At 38.7% G+C, this 18,294-nt stretch overlaps 1 protein-coding gene across 4 annotated transcripts in view; it reads left to right on the top strand.

Moving 5' to 3' along the window:
- CPT1A (carnitine palmitoyltransferase 1A) overlaps positions 1-18,294 on the top strand; it is a 58,389-nt gene that overhangs the window by 20,989 nt on the left and 19,106 nt on the right. For 3 of the 4 annotated variants that reach the window (XM_083348973.1, XM_083348975.1, XM_083348974.1), the window contains exons 10-16: positions 972-1,059; positions 9,362-9,557; positions 11,501-11,689; positions 14,965-15,070; positions 15,782-15,898; positions 16,305-16,472; positions 17,872-18,006. In XM_083348973.1, coding sequence (XP_083205099.1) covers positions 972-1,059; positions 9,362-9,557; positions 11,501-11,689; positions 14,965-15,070; positions 15,782-15,898; positions 16,305-16,472; positions 17,872-18,006 — 999 coding nt within the window. Of the gene's footprint in view, positions 1-971; positions 1,060-1,853; positions 1,939-9,361; positions 9,558-11,500; positions 11,690-14,964; positions 15,071-15,781; positions 15,899-16,304; positions 16,473-17,871; positions 18,007-18,294 lie in introns of all 4 variants that reach the window. The other variant, XM_083348976.1, reaches the window with a different exon arrangement.

Genomic DNA, 18,294 nt, shown 5'->3' with positions numbered 1-18,294 from the left:
TAAGTATGGAATGAGTACAACATACATATATTAACATGGACTGCTATATAGAAATAAGTGTACAATTCAACTTCCACTTTAGCTATTCCTGTCCTAGGTGTAATCACTATGAAGTATTAATATGAAGTATTAAATCTAGACTAGTTTCTTGTATATAACCTAACAACTTCCTCCAAATACAAGGTATCCTTGATAAATAGGAAAAAGAACTCAAATTTTCATTTGGTTTTAAGGCTGTAGTTGTGCTAATGCAAGTATAGGCCATAACTTACAGCGATTACATTGGCATAAAGAAGACATAGATGAGGGTAAATATGTACACTATGCTGTGTTCCATGAAGGGTCTTCCCCCCCAAATGTGGGTATTCTATTTTTAAAATGGAAATTTGATACCCAAAAATGCTGAGGAAGAAGATCTCAAATCTCCAATGCATAGGATAGAATGTGCAGAGAAAAAAACAAATGAAGGTCTGTTTGCACACATAAACACATACAAAATAAGTTACATTTCTATGAGGCTCTTTAGTGATCCTATTTCAGTACTATTGCAGGAGCTCTCAAATTTTGCATAATTACATAAATACCCTAAAGAAAATATTTGAATATTACCTAATAACTATGGGAAGAAAAGATACATTTTGAAAATATTTGAATATTACCTAATAACTATGGGAAGAAAAGATACATTTTGAAAACTATACTTTTGAAGGATACTTCATTAACAGAAGGCATCTCCAGTGGAAAGGTCACTTGGCAGACACATTCAGTCATTAATGTCAAGTTAAAAACCACATAAAACTTGTTTTCTCAAATAGGAATGACTTCTTTATAGGTAATTGCTCCAGGCCTGAAGTGCTCTGGGGATCTTCAGATCTTCTGGTAATCTCTGTAACCTTCACTTATGCTTTTGTTTTTCTTCACATCCTAATTATTTCTGTAAAACACAATTGTAATGCTCATTTGTGGCATAGATTCTTCTGATGGGATCCACTGTTCCACTCTGCTCAGCTCAATGGGAGAGAATGTTTAACACCTCCCGTATTCCAGGAAATGAAACAGGTAAGAAAAAAACAGCTGACAACATGGAGCATCAGAAAATTCAGTGTATAAAATAATGGCAGAATTCCATCTTAACTCTATTGTGCTAATGGCAAATCTATGTTTTCGGTATGCAGAGCCTGGACATTTGCATTATTTTGATTCAAAGAGGGCAAGAGACCTTTGGGTCTATATCTGCCTCCTCCTGGTTCTTGAAGAAGTTGTGCCTTTTCCACAGCTTATAGAACAGCCGTGTGCCTCAGGAACTTTTTTTATTTTTTAGTTAACGAAATGGCAGCAGAATGGTAACACGTAGTTACATCTTAACATCTCTTTCACTCAAATAGTGGTTTTCCTGAACCCACATGGCTTCAGCATAAGCCTGGAAAAAGTGTCATTTCTTTAAGCAGAAGTCAACAGGTACCGTAAAGAGTCCAATGCTAAGTGTGAAGCTCCCTTGCCTGTTTTATATTCTGATGTCACATCCCTAACCTAAGGAAATGAATTGTACACTTCAAACAATGTGGTAGCTGGTGAGTGAATCTACAGCCAATTTTAAACACTTCATTGCCTAAAAAGAAAAATTTTTAGCTTGGGTTTCTACAAGTTTTGCTTACAGAAAGAATTGCTGTTGGGAAATGGCTTGCTACCTATTTTGGAGGTTTGGTTTTGTGTGATTATTAATATTTTTGTTTCCATTTCTTTAGGTCCTCTTATTTTCAACCTCTTCTTTAATCTTCGTGACAGCTACGCTTTCTTCTTCTCTTGAAACCTTTGCTTGGGGGATATTTTGATTTTCCCTTTTTTCCTTTCAGCTTATGATTCACAATACCATCCCACTGTGCTCTTCTCAGTATGAACGTTTGTTCAACACTAGCCGTATACCAGGCATAGAGACAGGTACAGTGTTTGTCCTGTCAATGTATTTGGCCCCTCCTTTACATTCTGTATATAGCAAATTACTGCATCATATAATTACTGCATTATATAATTTGCTAAAGCTGTGCACCTTTTCTTGCAGACATTACTGTGCTTTTAATATAGTGTGATAAGAGATACAGTTCTTAAAACTGTATGGGGCATCTCAGTAAAAAGTGGATAATTAAAGAATGAATTAGGATGAGATATCTTAAAAATCCCAATGTCCATTCCTTATAAAGATACTGAATCTTTTTTTTTTCAATGCCACTTTTATGCTACTATAGCTGTACTCAAACAGGTATAACCATATAATAAAATTGACTACAGCAAGAACCTTTAAAAAAGTAAAACGAACTATAAAATTAAGTAAACTTTAAACATGAGTCAAAGAATTCCAAAGAACCTTGTTCCTGCTCTTTGAAAAAAAGAAAAGAGTTCCTGATTGGAACACCTGTTTCATTAATACCACATTGTTATTTATGCTGTACTTTGTGCAAGCTGGTATGTGGTCCAGCACTTACTTCTGTGGGAAGAAATGAAATAAGCCAATAGAAGAGAAACCAAGTAAAGCCTTCCAAAACAACTTAGTAAACCAAAAGATCTAGAAGCCTAATAAGAAGCCATAGGAGTCATCTACAAATGCAGTTTAAGGACTGAAAGAGCCATTATGTAGGCCAGATAGCCAGAAGACTAGCAGACCCCATCCGTAGACACAATGTAAACTCTTTGATCTCACAACACAAGAACAGATTTAATTATAGTTTCAGTTGGGAAACTGAGCATCCTAAACCAAGCTAAATCTGAAAATGCTAGGGAATTCCTGGAAGCTGGGCACTCAGACAAATCAGCCATCAATAGGTACAGAAATAAACTATATTTACACACCATTCAAAAGAGACAGTTAAAAAACTAAGCAGAAAACAAAAAGTCCAAAAACAACATCTCAGAAGCAAATACCTAGCTAATCAAGGATTAACATCAGGCAAACAAGCAGAAAACAATACAGTACCCTAATTAAGACCACATGCCCATCAAAACTGGCAGGGCAAGTTGGCTATGTGTAAATAGGGAGCAAACCCCACGCTCACTAATACTGAGATTACCTATTTGGGTAATGAAACATCTGCAAGCCTAGTAAGCACCGAGGATTCCACAAAAAAATATTTAGTAATGAGACATTGTCCAAAATATTTTAAAATCATGGAAATGTTAGAACAACAACAATTAAGTTCATTCAACATATTTCTGTAATTAAATATATTTTAATTGCATTAAGTTAATAATTTGAACCCCTTCATGGATTACTGCCTTGTCATGGCGAAGGGGCTTGCGTAATTCAATGAAGCTATGAGCTATGCCGTGCAGGGCCACCCAAGACGGAAAGGTCATAGCAGAGAGTTCGGACAAAACGTGATCCACTGGAGAAGGAAATGGCAAACCACTCCAGTATCTTTGCCATGAAAACTCTATGGACAGTACCAAAAGGCAAAACGATATGACGCTGGAAGATGAGCCCCTCAGGTCGGAAGGCGTCCAATATGCTACTGGGGAAGAGCAGAGGGCTAGTACTAGTAGCGCCAGAAAGAATGAAGCGACTGGGCCAAAGCCGAAAGGACGCTCAGCTGTGGATGTGTCTGGTGGTGAAAGGAAAGTCTGATGCTGTAAAGATTTTTTCTCCATAGGAACCTGGAATGTAAGATCCATGAATCAAGGAAAGCTGGACGTGGTCAAACAAGAGATGACAAGACTAAACATTGACATCTTAGGTATCAGCGAACTAAAATGGACAGGAATGGGTGAATTTAATTCAGATGACCATCAGGTATACTACTGCGGGCAAGAATCCCTCAGAAGAAATGGAGTAGCCTTCATAGTCAATAAAAAAAATAGGAAAAGCAATACTGGGATACAATCCTCAAAATGACAGAATGATCTCAGTTCGAATCCAAGGCAAACCATTCAATATCACAGTAGTCTATGCCCCAACCACTGGTGCTGAAGAGGATGAAATTGACCGGTTCTATGAAGCCATACAGCACCTTATAGAACTAACACCCAAAAATGATGTCCTTATCGTCATGGGGGATTGGAATGCTAAAGTAGGAAGCCAAAAGATAACTGGAATAACAGGCAAGTTTGGCCTTGGAGTACAAAATGAAGCAGGGCACAGGCTGATAGAATTTTGTCAAGAGAATACGATGGTCATAGCAAACACTCTTTTCCAACAACCCAAGAGACGGCTTTACACATGGACATCACCAGACGGTCAACACAGAAATCAAATTGACTATATGCTCTGCAGCCAAAGATGGAGAAGCTCTATACAGTCAGTAAAAACAAGACCAGGAGCTGATTGTGGCTCAGACCATGAGCTTCTTGTTGCAAAGTTTAGGCCTAAATTAAAGAAAGTAGGGAAAAGCGCTAGCCCAGTCAGGTATGAATTAAATCATATCCCTGTTCAATATACAGTAGAGGTGACAAATAGATTTAAGGAATTAGATCTGATAGACAGAGTGCCTGAAGAACTATGGACAGAGGTTCGCAACATTGTAGAACAGGTAGCAACCAAAACCATCCCAAAGAAAAAGAAATGCAAGAAAGCAAAATGGCTGTCTGAGGAAGCTTTGCAAATAGCTGAGGAAAGGATGGAAGCGAAAGGCAAGGGAGAAAAAGAAAGATACACCCAATTGAATGCAGAATTCCAAAGAATAGCTAGAAGAGATAAGAATGCCTTCTTAAATGAACAATGCAAAAAAATAGAAGAAAACAATAGAATAGGGAGGACCAGAGATCTTTTCAAGAAAATTGGAGAGATGAAAGGAACGTTTCATGCAAAGACGATGCAGTAAAAGTGCTACACTCAATTTGCCAGCAAATTTGGAAAACTCAACAGTGGCCACAGGATTGGAAAAGATCAGTTTACATTCCAATTCCAAAGAAAGGCAGTGCCAAAGAATGTTCAAACTATTGCACCATTGCACTCATTTCTCATGCTAGTAAAGTTATGCTTAAAATTCTACAAGGTAGACTCCAGCAGTATGTGGATCGAGAACTACCAGAAGTACAGGCAGGATTTCGAAGAGGCAGAGGAACTAGAGATCAAATTGCTAACATACGCTGGATCATAGAGAAAGCTAGAGAGTTCCAGAAAAACATCTACTTCTGCTTCATTGACTATGCTAAAGCCTTTGATTGTGTGGATCATAACAAACTCTGGCAAGTCCTTAAAGAGATGGGCATACCAGACCATCTTATTTGTCTCTTGAGAAATCTATATGCGGGCCAAGAAGCAACAGTGAGAACTGGACACAGAACCACTGATTGGTTCAAAATTGGGAAAGGAGTCCGGCAAGGCTGTATACTGTCACCTTGCCTATTTAACTTATATGCAGAGCACATCATGAGAAAGGCAGGGCTAGATGAATCAAAAGTTGGAATTAAGATTGCCGGAAGAAACATCAACAACCTAAGATATGCAGATGATACCACTCTAATGGCAGAAAGTGAAGAGGAACTAAAGAGCCTCTTGTTGCGAGTGAAGAAGGAGAGTGCAAACCTTGGGTTAAAACTAAACATTAAGAAAACCAAGATCATGGCATCTGGCCCTCTCCATTCCTGGCAAATACCGTAGATGGGGAAGAAATGGAGTTAGTGACAGATTTTATTTTCTTGGGCTCCAAGATCTCTGCAGATGGGGACTGTAGCCAAGAAATTAAAAGACGCTTGCTCCTTGGGAGGAAAGCCATGGCAAATCTAGACAGCACACTAAAAAGCAGAGATATCACCCTGTCAACAAAAGTGCGTATAGTCAAGGCTATGGTCTTCCCAGTTGCAATGTATGGCAGTGAAAGCTGGACCAAAAGAAAGGCTGAGCACCAAAGAATTGAGGCCTTTGAACTATGGTGCTGGAGAAGACTCCTGCGAGTCCCTTGGACTGCAAGGCGATCAAACCGGTCAGTCCTAGAGGAGATCAACCCTGACTGCTCTTTAGAAGGCCAGATCCTGAAGCTAAAACTCAAATACTTTGGCCACCTAATGAAAAGGGAGGACTCACTGGAGAAGAGCCTAATGCTGGGAAAGATTGAGGGCAATAGAAAAAGGAGACGACAGAGAATGAGGTGGCTGGATGGAGTCACTGAAGTAGTAGGCGTGAGGCTAGATGGACTCCAGAAGATGGTAGAGGACAGGAAGGCCTGGAGGAACATTGTCCATAGGGTTGCGATGGGTCGGACACGACTTCGCAACTAACAACAACAATAATTTGAAAATACTACTTAATGAAGAGGAGTTGGTTCCGATTCCCAGTATTGTACATTTACCATTAACAGCCACTACTAGAAAAATACAACAGTACTAGAGTCTTCTCACAAACAGAGCAGCTTTTATTATCATCTGATCTTTGTTCCCCCTCTTTTGCCTTACATATTATAACCGAGCAAGAGAATAAAATTCCCGTAGAGCTTATGTAGAACACACATCATATCTCACACTGGACCTAGAGCAGGCATGTCAAACCCATGACATCACATGACATATCACGACTTTTTCCCCACTGCCGGCAATGAGGAGGGTGTGGTTTTGTTGTGATGCATCCGGCTCGTGGGCCGGCAGTTTGACATTCCTGGCTTAGAGGAAAGAAAACAAATATATGAAACCACATTTAACCAACTGGGATAGGTTAAAAGGTATTTTTCTGCAATTCTCTGATTTAACAAAAAGATATATCTTTTGTGAAAGGTAATTTTAAAAAACTAGTAAAGGCATGCATGGTAACAGTTTAAATAGTTCATGATACTTGAACTGTCCCCTTGTAAAATCCCAAATAACATTTAATAATGTGACTATTAATTTAACTGGATTAAGTCATGAACATTCTGCCCTTTTTTCCTAATTTTAACATCACTTTATTTTTTTAAATATTCTCTCAATCACTACTAATGTCTTCACTAACCTTTTCTCTTTAAACCTTATTTTGCCTAAGCTTTTATTGGCCTGAACTCTTGATAATGAAAAAGAAACAAGTGCTGACCCTGAATTACAGATAGTTGTGGCTTTATTTTAAAAAATATTTATGTAAGGACGCTCCTTTTATGTGATAATTAAGTTGTGTTGTTTTTTTAATCCCATTTATATCCCGCCCTTCTCCGAAGACTCAGGGAGGCTTACAATTTAAGCACAAACCAATGTGCTTAGCAATAAACAAGTTGCTAGATATCTGCAGTGTTTACATAGAAATTACATAAAAGTTTATTTTATTTTATTTATTTTATTTTATTACATTTATATACCTGAGGACTCAGGGCGGTTTACAGGGAATTAAAAACCAACAATGCAAAAGTTAAAACCAATTTTAAAAAGATTAAACTAACCCTGTGCAATTAAAACCCCGATTAAAATAAATTACTCCTCAGCCCGGGCCCGAGAGCTCGAAGAGCCAGGTCTTCAGGCCCCGGCGGAATGAACGGAGGTCGGGGACAGTCCTCAGTTCCACTGGCAGCTGGTTCCAGAGGGCAGGCGCCCCCACTGAGAAGGCCCTATCCCTGGGTGTCACCCGCCGGCAATCTCTTACCGGTGGGACCCTGAGCAGACCCTCCCTGTGGGAGCGCACTGGACGAAGGGCATTTGATGCCGGCAGCAGGTGTTCCCTCAAATACCCTGGACCCAAGCCATGTAGGGCTTTATAGGTAATAACCAGCACCTTGAATTTCACCCGGAGGGCAACTGGAAGCCAATGCAGCTCGCGGAGTAGAGGTGATACATGGGAGTATTGGGAGACCCCCATTACAACTCGCGCGGCCGCATTCTGCACCAGTTGAAGCCTCCGAGTGGTCCTCAAGGGCAGCCCCATGTAGAGAGCGTTACAGTAGTCCAAACGGGAGGTCACGAGCGCATGAGTAACTGTGAGTAGGGCATCTCGGTCTAGATAGGGACGCAACTGGCGCACCAGGCGAACCTGTGCAAAAGCCCCCCTGGTCACGGCTCCTATGTGGTCTTCAAAATTGAGTCGTGAATCCAGGAGGACGCCCAAGTTGCGAGCCCTATCAACGGGGGGTAACACCTCACCTCCCCATCGTTATAGCATTTAAATCTCTTGATTTGTCTATAAAATATCAGTTTGGTAAGATCCAAACATTTATATTTTTTGTGATATTGATCATATTTAAATCTTAGAAGACGAAAACTAACTTTTAGTTTGAAATGATCTGTACTAGGGTAGAATGATGACTGTTTGAATATTTTTCATGAGATTTAGAAAGAAACATCAAGAAGACTTATTTTCCTGTGTTTAAAGATAATCCTCAAATTACAACCATAATTGAAACTGCATTATGGTCATAAAATGCCCTGTAAACCACCCTGAGTCCTTCGGGAAAGGGCGGTATATAAATCTAATAAAATAAATAAATAAAAAATAAAATATGTTTTGATAGTCTTAAAGAGGATCACCATATGACCAGACACGATTTTACAGTCTATTTTGTGGCAGTCTTTAAGGGAATTTTGCTGCTGTTAACCAAATTCATTGTTTGTTTTGGAGCATTTTTTTCCTGGAAACTAGAATTTAAACACCTGTTTCTGGCAAAAACATCATAAATCACCATTATGTGACTGCCTTAAATGCAGAATGGTTACCAAGCACCCAAAATGAGGTTATTTATTTATTTATTTATTTATTTAATTTGTATACCGCCCTTCTCCCGAAGGACTCAGGGCGGTGAACAGGGCAATACATAAAAACAAGATACAAAAATTAAAAATTATTAAAAAGTAATTAAACAATTAAATTAAATTAAATTATGGGGGGACAGATTAGAAACAAGTCCCATTTGGGATCCATTGTAACTTCAAACAGTAACTAAGCAATTGATCGTAAGCTGAGGACTACCTGTATGTGTGTTTCCAAATAAATTGCTTGTACATTTAACAACTTCAGTGGTTCAACTAAGTATCTCAACCTATAAAAAATATTGCCTCACTAGTAATGACAATCAAGATATCTTTGACTAACGTTGCAGGCTGGAAATTCTGCAGATCACTTTCCCATGATGCCAACTTTAGGAAAAGCACATACAGAAGCTATGAAATTGCATAATTGTGTGCAGAGAAAATAATCTTGACTCTATTTAAAAAGAAACTGATTTTTTTCTGGTAAAACATTTTACAAAAAATATTAAGTTGCTTTTTTCATGAAAATTATAGTAAACACTTATGCAATTGAATGGAAGAGTTTCATTAATAGCTGAGAGCCCAGAGTCACCTTATCAGTGAGATGGACGGTATATAAATTTAATGAATAAATAAAATAAAATAAATAGCTGTAGCTTGTAGCTGAGGACTGCAATATGTAATTTTTTTACTATTAAACCCTACATTTATTTCAAATTTTGGTTTTCAATTCTAGACACTATCCAGCATTTGAAGGACAGCAAACATATTGCTGTATATCATAAGGGACGCTATTACAAAGCATGGTTGTACTATGATGGCAGACTCCTAAGACCCAGGGAGATTGAGGAACAGATGCAATGGATTCTAAATGACAAATCTGAGCCTCAACCAGGTGAAGAAAAGTTAGCAGCTCTTACTGCTGGCGACAGGTATGAAACTTGGTAATTGTAAGTCTCTCAATTTTTTAAAAAAATATTTTGCCTTTTGATTTATCTGATCACTTGTTTACTTTTAACCATAAGTAGTGTAGTCTTTTCATTCTTCATTGATTGATAAGCTTACTGCAGTGGATTAATTCCAAAGATGTGAACAACTTCTTAGCAACACACAGTATTGCTTTTTTAACTGAAAGTTTAAATATTGGCTTTCGAATGGTTACAGCTGATTTTGTATCTCTTACTTGTAAAGCTAAGAAATGGCTGAGTGTAGGCCTTAATAGGTTTATTCTATTTATTTCAATTATTGGGTGAGAAATGCAGCATACTGTGTACATTGTGGATTGGATCCAGACATATTGAATATTTTATTTATTTATTTATTTAATTAATTCAATTTATATACTGCCCTTTTCCCGAAGGACTCAGGGCGGTTTACAGGGCAAAATTAAAACAATACAATATAAAAATTAAAATAAAATTAAATCAATAGCCCCAAAATTCAAAATTAGAATTTAAAAACCTTTAAACCCCTCAGTCCAGGTCAGCTAACTCAAAAAGCCAGGTTTTTAGGTCCTGGCGAAACAAACGAAGGTCAGGGGCAATCCGGAGTTCCACCGGCAATTGATTCCATAGGGCGAGCGCGCCCACAGAGAACGCCCTCCCCCTGGGTATTGCCCGCTGGCATTCCCTGACCGGCGGGACCCTGAGGAGGCCCTCCCTGTGGGAGCGCACAGGACGATGGGAAGTTGATGCTGGCAGCAGGTGCTCCCTGAGATAATCCGGACCCATGCCATTTAGGGCTTTATAGGTCATCACCAGCACCTTGAATCTCACACGGAGGGCAACTGGAAGCCAATGCAGCTCGTGGAGAAGAGGGCCAATGCAGCTCGTGGAGAAGAGGTGTTACACGTGAGTATCAGGAGACTCCCATCACAACTCGCGCAGCTGCATTCTGCACCAGCTGAAGCCTCCGTGTGGTCCTCAAGGGCAGCCCCATGAAGAGAGCATTGCAAAGTTAACATGTAACATCATACCATCTACTGAATTTTAGCAGTATTTCAGAATGAAAGACCATGATAAATGAGTTTGATGCCAAGAGAAAGGGGGTTGGGGGTAATGGGTCTTCATGTGCCATGGCCCAGTTGGACAATGCCTCACCATTGACATCAATTAACATAATAGTCTGCATAGATTGTTGGGTGCAGCTTGATGTTCAAGACATGCTCTGGCCATGCTGTCAGAGGTGGTTTATAGATGTTCACTATTGTTGTAGTTTGGAAACTACTTCATGTATATTGTTGTTTGTAGAAGCTGACAATAAGGAGGCATTCTCTATAGTCCTTCTAACATAGGTAGCCTCGCCATAGCTGTGGTGGTAAGTGGCCCCCAATAGATCTTAGCCATGAATCTTGCCTCTTCTGAGTTGCTCTTGTTTTCTATGTGCGTTTCTTGGAGGATGACCATGTCTATGTTACTGTCCGATAAAAGTTTGGAAACATATTGGCTCTCGGATCTGCTGAGCCCCTCAACATTGATTTGGAATAATACCCCCAATCTCTCATGTCATTTGGGCCTGACAAAGACTTTTTTCTTTTTGTTTTCATTGCCAGGAAAGCCTACAGAGTAGTCTGGCTATAGCAGTTGCTAGTTCGTTTAGTTCGTACTGTCATGTTATCCAGGGTGCACATCGGCAATGGACAATCCTGAGTAGGATTCACATCTCATATGGCATCTCCCAAGGCTCTCTGTATAAATGGGGCACAGTATTTCCCCGTCCTGGAATCGATACTGACTTGAAGATGTACATGCCCGCACATACACACACAAATGCATACAGAGTTCATTAGACATCACTTTGAGTATAAAATTACACCCTTTTTATAAGGATGATTGTTCAAGTGATTTTACACAATGTTTCTGTATTCATCTGACAGAGTTCCTTGGGCTAAAGCTCGCCAAACATATTTTGCAAGAGGAAAGAACAAGCAGTCATTGGATGCAATTGAAAAGGCTGCTTTCTTTGTTACTTTGGACGATACTGCTCAAGGTTACAGAGAAGAAGATCCAGTTACATCAATGGATGCATATGCAAAAGCACTTCTACATGGCAAATGCTATGACAGGTATACTATGCTTGAGAAAGAGGTATTCTTTCATCTTTTTCTTGTATATGTAAATATTTCACTTTCAGTAGGTGGAAAAAAATTATGTGAAAGCTTGGGTTTGACTACCATTGAAAATCAAAGAACAAACGGTACACTGTTCAGTGAAATGCTTACTAATGACGCTTTAATATCTTTTGGTTATAGTGTTTTTCTGAATAATTAAACAATAGGTCCTTTTAGAAGTCAAGATTAGCTCTGAATTCTGTTTCAACATTTAAAGAAATGTTATATTTGTATCTTTCATTGAAGAGTTTCTGGTTTTCTACGCAAAATGCCTATCTCATGTGTTCAACTCTTACTGCCACTCTCAAGAGATTACTGAAAATTGCAGGTTTTGGTGAGGTGCTAATAATTGTATAGCTGTTGGGGCCTACTTTTGTTTCAGTATACAATTTCTAGAGACAGAGAAATGACTAATGTTGCAGTATAGTTATACACGATAATACAGTACACCAGAGGTCCCCAGCTTTTTGAGCACCAGGGACCGGTTCCGTGGAGAAAGGTTTTTCTGCGGACTGGAGGGGGCCTCGTTTCATGTACTGCCTGCATCCCACGGATGGGGCTTTGCTTGTTTGTGCAGATTGGTTTCTGGTAGTGCTGGTCCACGGACCGGGGATTGGGGACCCCTGCAGTACACAGATAACCTATCACAATAGCCTCATTATGCAATGCACAGAAAAGAATTAAGAAATAGTAAGCAAAAAACAGGAGAGGAGAGATAAAAGGAAAAGAAAATATAGCTCCATTAAATTTTGTCTACTCCAACACCATTTATTGTATTTGTCTAAACTTTATCACTAGAGACATGAAAAAATAGTTTTGAAACCAGAACAAACCATTGTATTCTGAAGACTTTTCCATATCAGTTTGGCTGAGCCATAGTTTGGTAGAAATGAAATTCAGAATAGCAATAGCACTTAGACTTATATACTTCTCCCTACTGCTTCATAGCCCTCTCTAAGTGGTTGGCATATTGCCTTCAATAATCTGGGTCTTCATTTTACTGACCTCGGAAGGATGGAAGGCCGAGTCAACCTTAAGCTAGTGAGAATCAAACTGCTGGCAGTCGGCAGAATTAGCCTGCAATAGTGCATTCTAACCACTGCACCACCACGACTGAATGTTTTGGTTGTTTCAGGTTTTGGGCAAAACAGAATTCAGCAGGACAAATGGTGCATGTTGTCCCTTTCTTTTCCCAGCATAGCCCTGTCTGGGCCTCTTCTCCTAATCCCCAGATTTAGCAATGCCTTCCATTCCTCTCTTTAGCTACTAGTGATGTCCCAGCATGGCAGATTCTGCTGCCTCCAGCCTACAAAAATAAACATGTACAACATCCACATTCCCAACAAACATATCTCTAGCATTAGCACAAGCATTCCTTTGTGTTTATTGTAAATATGTTAAAACAATACTGAATGATTCACTAAGCTTTGGGTCTGCTGTATATCTAAAGTGCAGCCAAACATATGTCTGTTGCAAGTTAACATATAAAGTCCATCCAAATTTGATAAAGTTGTGATTCCTACATTTGGTGGTATTTCATTATCTTAAGTTTTATCTATGATATTTTCTAACGTGGTATTTGAAGACCTTGGTTAATTCAATTGTTCAATTATCTACAGTTTTCCACCATTGGGCAATTACTTTTTTAGCTGCTAAGATTAAGTAAATGACAGATTCATTGTTTTTAAGGTTGATATCCTACCTCTGGGTAGTTTTGATTTATTTTTTCAGTAATAATGCTGATCTCACCAGCATTATGAGTGTTTTATGCCAAAAGGATGGTCACATGGCTATCACAAAAGAAAGCCCCTTTTTTGTAACAACCTCTTAAACTTTTAAAAGAATAATTAAGATATAGTATGTGTCAATTTGACTGGAATCAAGTGCAAGCCTTACGCTATTTTCTACTGAAGATTGAATAAAGTGGTGGATTTCCCTATTTTGTAATAATGACCACTGAATTTTCAAAATAGTTTCTTGTGATTATTCTAGATCAGACATGTCAAACACAAGGCCCGGGGGCCAGATCCGGCCCGCGAAGTGTTTTTTTGTGGCCCGCGAAGCCATCCTGGAAACAGGGAGGGAACGGCCCCCACTGCCTTGGCCCTGGCCCAGAGACCCTCCTTCTGCCAGAGACCCTCAGATCTGTCCCACTCCTACCCAGGCCCCCATAGGCACCCTTGATGCGAACAATGTAGAGCTGGCCATGCCCACCCAGTAGGCCATACGCACTCTAGCCACGCCCACCCAGCAGGCCACGCCCACCCTGGCCCTACCCACCCGGCCCCTTGAGGGCAACCGCAATGCTGATGCGGCCCTCAATGAAATTGAGTTTGACACCCCTGTTCTAGATGGTTAAATACTGAGGACCCAGATTGTTGGGGGCAATTAAGCTGACTTTGTAATAATGCCGCTTGGGGGGGGAGAAAGCCCTAATAAGCAGGCATATACATAGAATGAAGGCTACTGCTAAGCTTGTAAGCCGCCCTGAGTCTTTGGAGAAGGGCGGGATATAAATGGAATTTTTTAAAAAAAATTCTCCAAACTGGTATAAGGTCAAATTGCTGAAGCTCTGCTATCCTTATTACCAGTAGAGTTGATTTCAGAAAAATACATGATCACCTATTCATTTTTTAAAATTGTTCTTTATTGAGACTTTCCTTGTAGGAATTTTTCATTCTAAAGGTTATATCTTCAGTTTAGTTTCATTTACGTCAAATTATAGCAATTGTCCTGTTCTCTATATATGTTATTAAAAAGTGGAGGAGAAGTAGCTTATATCAAGGCTACATATTTATTCTTCCAAATTTGGAGCATTTTTTTGGTAAAGACATCAATCTTGCTTATTTTTGAAAAATGTTTTGGGTGAAAGAAACATTGAGTTAAAAAAATATTTTTAATAATTTAAATAGAGCTTCAATTTTGCTCCATTCTCTGTTCCTTTCCTCAGTTATTCTTCAGTATTTCCACCATGCAGGATTCTGTGCTGAGTATTTGTTTATTAGTGTATGTTTGTGGAGAAGTAGGCATAGCATCTCCCTATGGGTATCTTTTCTAAAGTGTTTTTTAAATTTTTGCAAAATTGAAAAAAAATCTTTTTGTCAAGTCTGTAGATAATTCTCTCTTGCAGTTGAATGGCTCCATTTTGGCTACATAAACATTGCCATTCAGAGATTGGGATTAATGAGTATTGTGATAAAATGGTTTATGGACATTATTGTTTTGCATAGGTGGTTTGACAAGTCGTTTAATCTCATAGTGTTCAGAAATGGTAAAGTGGGCCTGAATAGTGAACACTCTTGGGCAGACGCCCCAATTGTCGGACATCTTTGGGAGGTGAGCATTTCTATTACCAGTCTGTTAATTGTTCATATTAAGTAGATTTAATAATTTAAATAAAATGAAATCAAATTTAGCTTTTGCTTTGATTGTGTTAACTGACTTTGAAGTGTGCATCGTTCAAGGGTCAAATGTGACTCTTCCTCTGCAGAAAGTTCAGATCCCTGTTGGAACTATGCAGTGGGCCGTGCAAGCACTAGAACTATAACTTAGATTCTACTGCTGTTTCCTGTCATAAATGGATTACAGCAGGAGTGCACGCTTTGTTCCTAAGGATGAGGACAATTCTTGACTTCTGATTAGTATCGAAGACTGCACACTATCAAGTAAGGAGGATTAGGAAAATAGATAGAAATAGATATTGATAATTATGTTCCTCACCAAATAAATATATGCTAGACAGAACAGTTGAAGTTTATCAGTAACCTTCCACATGATTTTGTTATGTACCATGGATCTACCATATACTTGATATACATACCTAAGAAATGTGGGGTTTTATTATGTGATATGGCATTATAGAACATTGATAGACAGGTTTTTGCCTTGCTTAACGTTTCCTTGTCTTGCCATTGATAATTTGAAGCTTTTGATCAAAATGCAAGATTTAATCAGAAATATTTTTTCCGTATGGTTTGAAGCAGTATGTTTCACATGCTTATAATTATTTCACTCATTCCCCCAACCATCTGCGCTATCCATCTCCAGAATGTCATGTATTCTGACTGTCTTGAATTGGGATACGCAGAAGATGGACACTGCAAAGGGGAGGTCACTCTAGGCATTCCCATGCCTACCAAGCTGCAGTGGGAAATCCCTGAAGAGGTGGGTGCATATCCAGTTCTATATCCATGATATCAAGTATAATAATAGTAATGATGATGATGATGATGATGATGATGATGGAAGGGACCTTAGAGGTCATCTAGTCCAACCGCCTGCTCAGGCAGGAAACCCTATACCATTTCGGACAAATGGCTGTCCAGTCTCTTCTTAAAAACTACCAGTGTTGGAAGATGCTTCAGGATGCTCCCCTATAATGTTTCTTATTGACTGAAGTACACATCTGTCCATTTTTCAGTGAAAGTGTCTTTTTTTTTAAAAAAAAATAGATCAGTGGAATCACTGCTGATTTTGTTTAGCATAAGCTGATAAATTTAGAATTAAATGTTTTAAAAATGTGACCTTTGAATATTATGTGAATAATACTATGCTTGTTGCTATTATTTAGTGCCAAGAAGTGATTGAGAAGTCTCTTAACATGATTGCAAGGCCGTTAGCAGATGATGTGGATTTTCATTCTTTTCTTTTTGATACATTTGGGAAAGGATTAATGAAGAAAACCAAAACCAGTCCCGATGCATTTGTGCAACTTGCTTTGCAACTTGCTCATTATAGGGTAAGTATCTTAGGTGTTTTAGTCTAATTTAAACATTTTTTTTTAAAAAAATGAAGTACCTGATACTATTTTTAAATTTCCTGCTTAAATAGAAAAAGTTTCCCCAGATTAAAAAGTGTAGCTAATGAGAGCTGACAGCCTTTTCTAAAGCTTCCATGCTGAAGCCCTTTAATACTGTAGGTTTTTTTCAGTCGGCCAGAAATGAAATTTAAGCAGCTTTGTATTTTGCATCATTTAGTTCTATTTCATCAAGCTTTGCCATTGTCTGTGACAAAGATCTGTTAATTCACAAATACATCTTATTCATGAAGAGCCTCCTGCAGTCAGTACTGTAGAGTGTTGAGAACTGGTTCAGAGAGATTGTATCTAAAGCAGAAACCAATATAACACCACAGTACATATTTCATGTGATATTGCATGTAATTCCCTAAATATACATTGTAGATACGGAAAATATTCAGAAAGGAACGACTAAAATGACAAAAAGTAAAAGAATAAGGAAAATAGGCAGAGAAAAAACTCAGCATGAAATGACAAATATGTCAAAATGTTTGGGGGATTAAATTCTGTTGAAGTCAGTAAAAGAATTGCTGAGGGACCAGCATAGGATTCTGCCATGGGAGATTAGGTGTGACCTCAATATGCACCTAGATACTGTTGCCCACCTAGGAACAAAGTCCAATACTACTAACTTGCTCTCTGTTGTCCTTCCGCCTTCTCTTTATACTGTATGTAGTGTGCATCTTAGCTTATTCTTATATACTACTTAGCTTTTTAAAAAATTGAGATGGGAAGAAAGGTGTGTATTTGTATTGAAATTAAAACTCAGTGTTAATGTTTATGTGACTGACATAATATAACTTATTTGTCAAAGAGACATGGTAGTTTTAGCAGCTTAAAGATGTTGGATTTGTCAGCCAGAGAAGGTTGGCTCTCTGCATTCCAGCAGTTCAACCCTTAGCACTGTGTGAGAGTGTGAGCTCCCGTCACTCGCCTCACCTCCTGACAACCTAGCCTAGTTTGAAAGCATGCAAATACATGTAGATATATAAATAATACTTCGCTGGGACTAATGGCAGAAGCAAGAAACCAATCAGCACCAGGCCCAGCCCAAATACAAGGTGAACACCAGTGGAGACAAAGCCCTGGATGAAGCCAACACGCCCACAGTGGAGAGCTAGTTTACCCCCTGTGGTCCACCTTGGATAGTGTGCAAGCATGAACTGAATGAACTAGCAATCTTAGGCAGTCAGATGCCTACTAATGTCTACCTACTCTGTAGTAACATTGTAGTCTCCTGGCTTTCATGTACCAACACCGTATGCTAAATAATTAAATAATAACATGCATATGTGCCTTTTTTTACTGTTGCATATAAATAACTTTGTATTTTTGTTAGGACATGGGAAAATTTTGCTTAACATACGAAGCATCTATGACCCGCCTATTTAGAGAAGGCAGAACAGAAACAGTCCGCTCATGTACTGTCCAGTCCTGCAAATTTGTGCAAGCTATGGAAGACCCAAATGAAATGGTAAATTGAATGTTCTAATCAACTATATAATGTTACCTTTGCTTTTGTTTAGGTTTACCTCTATTTCAGTCCACAATTTCTAAAATAGGTAGTTTGATTTGCTTTCCTGAGTTATACAAATACATTGTAGTAAATAAATATCTAAAAGTGTTGGGAAATATTTCCAAGTTTTTTTCCCCCCTCAGAAAAATAAATTGGTTTGGGTCAGGAAAATGTCAAAGTGAAACATTTTTTTTTCAATGTAATTTCTACTTTTAACTTTATGTAAACATTATGTTTGTTGTTGTT

Source organism: Vipera ursinii (assembly GCF_947247035.1).
Source record: "Vipera ursinii genome assembly, chromosome: 1".
Taxonomy (NCBI): Eukaryota; Metazoa; Chordata; class Lepidosauria; order Squamata; family Viperidae; genus Vipera; species Vipera ursinii.
Note: the sequence above shows the minus strand (reverse complement) of the source record. Positions and strands in the feature narration are given on the sequence as shown.